Raw genomic sequence first — 6,707 nt, forward strand, 5'->3', positions numbered from 1 at the left:
AGTAATATTAAGCAAACGATATTTCAGAAGAAAAGATTTAACGTCCACCGAGAGGCTGAAGTTACCTTAGTAGCATTTGAAATGTTGTTAATTTCTAAGTTATACCATTAAGTATGTTATTGACTATTGTTAAGTTTTGTCTGTTAATAAAATTCATAAAAATAATCTTTTGATTTAATTTTATTAATTGTTTTTTAGTAGAAGTAAAATACCGCGTATGTGTCCTTATACTTAATATTTTTAATTCTAAAGTACTAATACACATGGTAATATTATTATTTAATTTATTTAATTCTTAGTTAACATTGCACTAGATTTTACTGCACTTTTACTCGTACAAAAATCACAATCCAAGTTGTTACTTTTACAAATACGTACCTTTTTCTTTTACGAAAAAAGTAGTTGTATCTTTAAATTGTGTTATACAGTTCTGATCTAGTTCTGAATTTTAATTTTCTTTCCAAGCATGTTTTTAAAATCGTACCTTGCCTGAAATTGTGTTAGATAGAAACACATTTGCGTCCTCTGTGCTCCAATCTTCGACAATTTTCCGTCTGGTTCAGATGATTCATCCCAAGGACTAGTACATGAAGTTGGGGTTTGTGTCACTCTGTCTTCCCTGGGCGGCGACCGGGTTGGCAAGGGCTCTTATTTTCTTGCTACTTTCTATGCTCTGCAACAGGAACGGCGGACTCGGTTGTTGTTGCTGCGGCTGCGGTGGTTGCTGCTGTGTCATGCTGTTCCGCTGCTGTGACACGTTGTTTTGCTGCTGTGACATGTTGTTCTGCTGCTGCTGCATGTTGTGTTGCGAGCTCTGCCGCTGCTGTCGGTAGTCTATCTCCCTCGCCAGCTCGTCTACAAACTGCCCACCCGTCTGCCTGAAACATACGTCTATTAGCAATTTCAGTATTTATTGATTAATAATGATGTATTAGCAATGAGATTCCATTATTTGGAAATAAGGAAAATGGAGGATGTTGCTTCAAAAAATATGAATGATTCACAAATCGCCTGCGTGAAAAATTCCCTGCACAATGCACAATTTATGTGGTGCGTCTGCAAGTGCTAGCGAGGTGTAGTGATAATTAATTAATTGTAGATATAAACATTAGGTGTAATCCCCTGCTCAACCAGACATCTCACGTGTAAAAGACCTTCATGCTAGGCTACCCTTTATACTTCTGCCCAAGTAGACCACTGTCTGATCATCTCACGTGTGGTAGGCCTGCATGCGAGAGGGGCTATGGGTGCTGTACCGCTCAGTCCCCCGGCCGCTCTCAACGTCGTCGTCGGGTTGGTACATGGAGTAGCCGCGCCGGGACAGCTCCTCGTCGGGGGAGAGCGTCGGGTTGTTGAACGCGTGCTTGTCGGTGCTCATTGTGAGCTTTCTGTGAAAGAGAATATTATGATATATTATTATAATTTATAAATGATGAAAATATGTTGAAAATTGTATATTATAGTGAGGTCAAGTTATCGCTATAAATCCTAACAGTTTCTACTTTCTGATGCAACAAAAACTTAAAACAGACATCAGAAGTCAGAACAGAACAGAATTATCCCACTCGTCAACATTGAAGCTACTATAGACGATATTTGAATTGAATTTGAAGTTTGAACCTATTGAGATTTTTTGTCCGGCTAACGACACCTGCGGATTTGCTCGAGATTATTTATTTTTCACATTTTGTGACTCAGGCCTGCCATAGACGGACCGCACCTTGTAGTCGAAACCGACTGCAAAATGCGGTCGCCGCACGGCGATTTGCAGTTTTTATACTAAGCAGTAAATTCCGTCAATACACGGACCGCTCGAGCAGTTCTTGAGCGGTCGGTGCAAATTTCAACGCGACCGGTCTGGAGTAGTCGCTGCCGACTGCAACTTGCGGTCCGTCTATGGTCAGTCTTAGTAGTAATTTAAGAATTAGCATGAAATTTGTTAGTGTCGGCGTACTCACTGGACCCGCAGCCGGCCGCTGGCGTTGAGGTCTTCGAGCTGGCGGCGCAGGCTGGCGATGCGCGAGGCCAGCACCGCGCAGACCGCCAGCAGCACCAGCCACGCAGCGCTCAGCACGCTCACCATGATGATCGTCTCCGTCTCCTGGAATGGTCAGTAGGTGCTAGGTACTATCGCCTCGTGAGTCGTGGTTATCCCGTCAGAGAAACTGGCATTGATTCAACCCTCGGTTGGTCGCGCTTTTAAAATTACGTCGTCGGTCACCTCACACGGTCTTTGAAAGCCCGAAAAGTAAATGACATAAAAATTATTGCATAAATCGATATATTACTTAATGTTCTATCCATTATTGTTATTTAATTCAGTATTAACCAGATTGCATCGATCAATTAATAATATTGTAAACAATGATACCTGACCAAAAAAAATATATGCAGCTGTTAAAGCCTGAGAGCTATCGAACTTTCCATCACGCGCTAATTTCTTGTCAAATCACTTACTCGTAACATAGTGTTAATATTCAAAGAAAGCCAAGAATACTCTTAAAGCTTAATAATATTATTAAAATATATTAGCAGACGCCTATAATTTTTTATTAGCAATGTTATATACACGGAATTAGTTTCTAATGAGACTCAAAAATTTCTTAAAAATTCTTGTATTTTTTTTAATACGGAGGACAACAACAACATTTAAATTATTTACAACAACAGTTGTAAATGATTTAAATGTTGTTTAAATTATCACGATGATAATGCAGCATCATGATTTATTTATGATGATGCTGCATTGGGCAGTTCGCGTACAACCGCGATAGACTTGTTATCACTCATATGCTTTATCTCAAGAATGTATGAAGCGATAACAGTCATGCGCGCAGAGAAATACACGATGTTATTGCGTTTTATTGACTGAAACTACGAACTGAAACAATAAAGAAACCAGCCAGTGGATATAAAATAATTATTTTAATTGAGGATGAAATAAAATAAACAAACAAAGAAGGTACGAGGGGTGTGGGTGGGTGGGTGGGTGGGCCCCAACACACTCGTGGGTGGGCCCCAACACACTCTTGACATCAAACTACTCGTAATATAGTATGGAATAAGCTCTGAATCTAAGCACTTAAAATACAATCTAAAATATACATAATATAATATACTAGTAGATGACGCCCGCAACTCCGTTGCGCCAAAATTAGTTTATCGGGCTGGAACCGTACATTTTTCCGGGACGAAAACTATCCTATGTCCTTTATCGGGACTCAAAGTATCTCCATGCCAAATTTCAGCGAAATCGGTTCAGCGGTTCGAGTGTGAAGAGGTAACAGACACACTTTCGCATTTATTATATTAGTATGGATTAAACAAACTTGGAAATATATTAAATCTATAAAAAGAAAAACTTTCCCAGGCCGTCCCTATCTGGCAGAGTACCCAGCAAGCTGACAGCATTGCCACGTTGGATGGCAATTGCTATTCGCTGTGATCAGGTAGTTCCCGGCTCTCGGGTGGATTCAATAAGCTTCTTAGATATCGTCTATTGTCTAAAAAGCTTACGTGCCCCCGGACCTCATGCGCCTAGAGCAGGGGTCGGCAACTAATTTTAGGTGAGGACCCTGAGGACCAGATACTGAGGGAAAATTTTAACGAGGTCCAGAAAAAATACACTTGTCCTATGTAGCTTTAAAATATTATTTTAATTAATAAAGGTATACGCATACCTTATCTATGTATTAATTGATACTTGGTATAAAATACATTACCTATAATATTTTGCGGTCCGAGATCCGATCTTTCGCGGTCCGCAAACGGACCGCGGTCCGCCCGTTGCCTACCGCTGGTTAGAATTTCCACCCCAAACGGTTCAAATATGAGATCTCTACTGAGGTTCTTATATTTGCGCCGCTTGAGGTTCTCTGCTTGGTTTACGGCTGCGCCCGCACAGCTCGAGGTACCCTGAACATTGGACGAGGCGAGTGTGTCGACACAGGGCCCGTCCCACATTCCAGGGGACCAGGGTCATGCTATCGTGTCTTTTGCCATCGTCGCGCGCCTACCCGAAGGGCTCCAGTATAGCTGGTACGCTGGCAGTGACAAGAGTCCGACGAATGAGGTCGTTCAGGCTGTGATGCCGCGAAAAGCGTCCAGCGCTTCGCGAGCAGCACAACCTGTGGTGATCGTAGCTGTCTAAGTGCGCGCCGTAAACACAGCTAGGCGGAATGTGTTCCGGTTCAGCAATGTTCCTGTGTTTTATGGTGATATAGATAATAGCCAAGCTCCGGACTCCCACCTCTCCACGGCCAAAAGTTGAGCCCGTTCTACGATTCTGCTAGACGGGTCTAACAGTTTATTTCGCATCAGTTCGCAGACGGGCTCGACCCAGAGTGTCCCGACAGTGGACAGTATTGCAACGGTAATTGTGACATTACAACTGTTTTGACGTAGGGATACGGCCCGTGGCTCTACGTCAAGAGAGGAATCCAAGGCATACAGATCTGCCTTGTGATTGCTACCAACAGTAATATAATGTGTGTAAACTCACCATTTCCACTAGGGCACCATGACGTGGTGTGTATGTGAGCACTGACAGAGCACTGCGACGGCGTTATCGCCCGATAGCGATACCGTCTCGATACGTGCTTAGACCTGATACGTGGACTTCAGGCATATCGATATCGGCAGAAGATTAGTTAGAAAATTAAACTTTTTAATCGGGACTTAACGCGACTTATTTAAGTAGTAATGCTACTACGAGTACATACTCGTAGTAGCATTATTACTTAAATAAGTCGCGTTAAGTCCCGATTAAAAAGTTTAATTATAATGCAACGCGAAAGTTTAAAATGTTATAGTTAGAAAATATTATAATATATAATATCGCTGTCTTCAGCAATGTTCGTGTTTGTATTTACAAACATTTGGCATTTGCCCCAGTTTATGTCGATTAGCGTCATGGCGATACTGTCCAGTATTTAAGTATGTAGATATTCTCTGTATCTGAATATTAATATTAACATCATGTTAACACACTATCAGATCCTACACAATCACTATCCTTGTAGTGTTTGTTATGTTTAGTAGTATTTGATAAGAAAGTAACCATAATGTAAAATTAAGAAATTATAGCAAATCATGTTAATACAAATAACCGCGTTTTGCCCAAGAGGGCCTCCCGACGACGCATGCCAGCTAGATATGCTGCGAGTGTGAGTGTGGTGCCAGGGTAATGCGCTGTAAACGCGGCACCTCCCCTTTCGCCTCCCGCGCCCCTTTTTGAAAACGGACGGCACGCGCCGCCCGCCATTTTGTTTTCAGTGGATTTCGAGCCGTGAGACTGCGCGTACGTACCTTTCAGTCTCCCGCGCAATACACACGACGTTCGCACCGCAAGCAACATCGTCTTTCCGTTGTGTTAATAATTTATCGTAGTAACTATATACTGTAAAGTGTAAAGACTGTAACAAACTGTACCACTGATCCACAACTTTGCTTAGTTAGTAAAGTCCTGAAACCACACCCTGAGTTCTCATTTTCTGCCTACCGGCAGTGGCGCATCCCTTTTGGTAGTTCCCAGTACTAAATCTGGCACCCACGCCTATAAAATTTAAAAACAACCCCCCCATTCATTTTGAAGTAGAAAATGCCAAATTGTTCAGCGCTGAGCGGGCCGATGATGATGAACTAAGTAGGTATAGCTAAGAACACTCGATGAAGTCAGCTTTGGAAAAAAAGAACTAGAAAGAAATCGGTCGGATGCCACGGATAGACAAACAAACACACAGGCACGTCAAACTTATAACACCTCTCTTTTTTGTCGGGGTTAATTAAAAAGGAAATAATGATGATTATTCCGGGGATTCCAGAATTGTAGTCAATATAAAATTTATTGTGTCCAAAATCCGTTAGTTATTCTAGGTAATGAAATCATCAATTGCCTTATCAGTGTTAATATAGTTGTTGGGATTATCGAACACAATCAGGGAAATTATTGAAATGTTTGTGGCTCGGCGAAACAATGTGACTGCATCGACAAAATTAAATATTTGTTTTAGAATAAGTTGTATGTAAGTAGTTGACGACAATAATATTATGTTACGATTGCTTCAGATGTAGGTAATAGCGACTAGCGGTAAATGGCGCTAAAGTCTAGTTGCCGGAGGGGGAGAAATTCGTACTTACTAACGAGGACATCCCGTTACCCGTATCCGACTCATAAAATACGTGCGGGGTGATACGAAGACCAGAAATATTTTCTGAGCGCGTCGGTATATATGTATACGACAGCTGAGATGTATCACGTGGGCTTCGGCCTGACCGAGCATGCTATCTCGCTCGGTCGGAAGATCTTCCTTTTCGGCCGCCACTAACAACGTTAAAACATTACAATGTCCCGGAGTGGATTTTGAATATATTGAGATTGTGGTTATTTGAACGAGTACTCGGGCTATTGGACCCATAAAAATTGGACCCAGTGGGTCCAATGACTAGATATGAATTTTTACATTTTTTCATCTAGCGATTGGACCCAAGTAATTATTTTTTATGACTTTCGGGCTTATGTCCGTAGGGCCAACAAAAAGTTGTAGATTAGAATAAAAAACAAAATAATTACTTCGTATGAAAATATTTATTGAGATCGGTCAAGGCTCAAGAATTAATAACATAAGATTCTTCGTACTTCTTTTGTTTAAAAACATTGCAAAATAAAACTAAAGTAGGTAATTTTTTTCTATCAAATAAAATGACAG

General features: G+C 41.3%; 1 protein-coding gene across 2 annotated transcripts; it reads right to left on the minus strand.

Annotated features, from left to right (window-relative positions):
• Positions 1 to 266: 266 nt before the first annotated feature.
• On the minus strand, positions 267 to 4,578 carry LOC121733758 (PH domain-containing protein DDB_G0275795-like). 2 transcript variants are annotated; one of them, XM_042124107.1, is made up of 4 exons: positions 4,502 to 4,578; positions 1,959 to 2,101; positions 1,257 to 1,388; positions 267 to 878 (listed from the first exon to the last, which is right to left on the minus strand). In XM_042124107.1, exons 1-4 carry the CDS (start codon positions 4,502 to 4,504, stop codon positions 581 to 583), a joined length of 576 nt encoding a protein of 191 aa, XP_041980041.1. In that variant the 5' UTR covers positions 4,505 to 4,578; the 3' UTR covers positions 267 to 580. The 2 variants fall into 2 exon arrangements, with proteins under 2 accessions (XP_041980041.1, XP_041980040.1); XM_042124106.1 differs by having other exon boundaries at positions 1,215 to 1,388.
• Positions 4,579 to 6,707: the final 2,129 nt, after the last annotated feature.

This window comes from Aricia agestis, chromosome 14 (assembly GCF_905147365.1).
Source record: "Aricia agestis chromosome 14, ilAriAges1.1, whole genome shotgun sequence".
In the NCBI taxonomy this organism is placed as follows: domain Eukaryota; kingdom Metazoa; phylum Arthropoda; class Insecta; order Lepidoptera; family Lycaenidae; genus Aricia; species Aricia agestis.

Excerpts from the sequence above, each read along its gene's own strand:
- LOC121733758 (XM_042124106.1), bottom strand. Across the intron at positions 1,389-1,958 it reads AGCGGCCGGCTGCGGGTCCA|AAAGCTCACAATGAGCACCG; the intron begins GTGAGTACGCCG and ends TCTCTTTCACAG. Across the intron at positions 879-1,214 it reads CGCATGCAGGCCTACCACAC|GCAGACGGGTGGGCAGTTTG; the intron begins GTGAGATGATCA and ends CGTATGTTTCAG.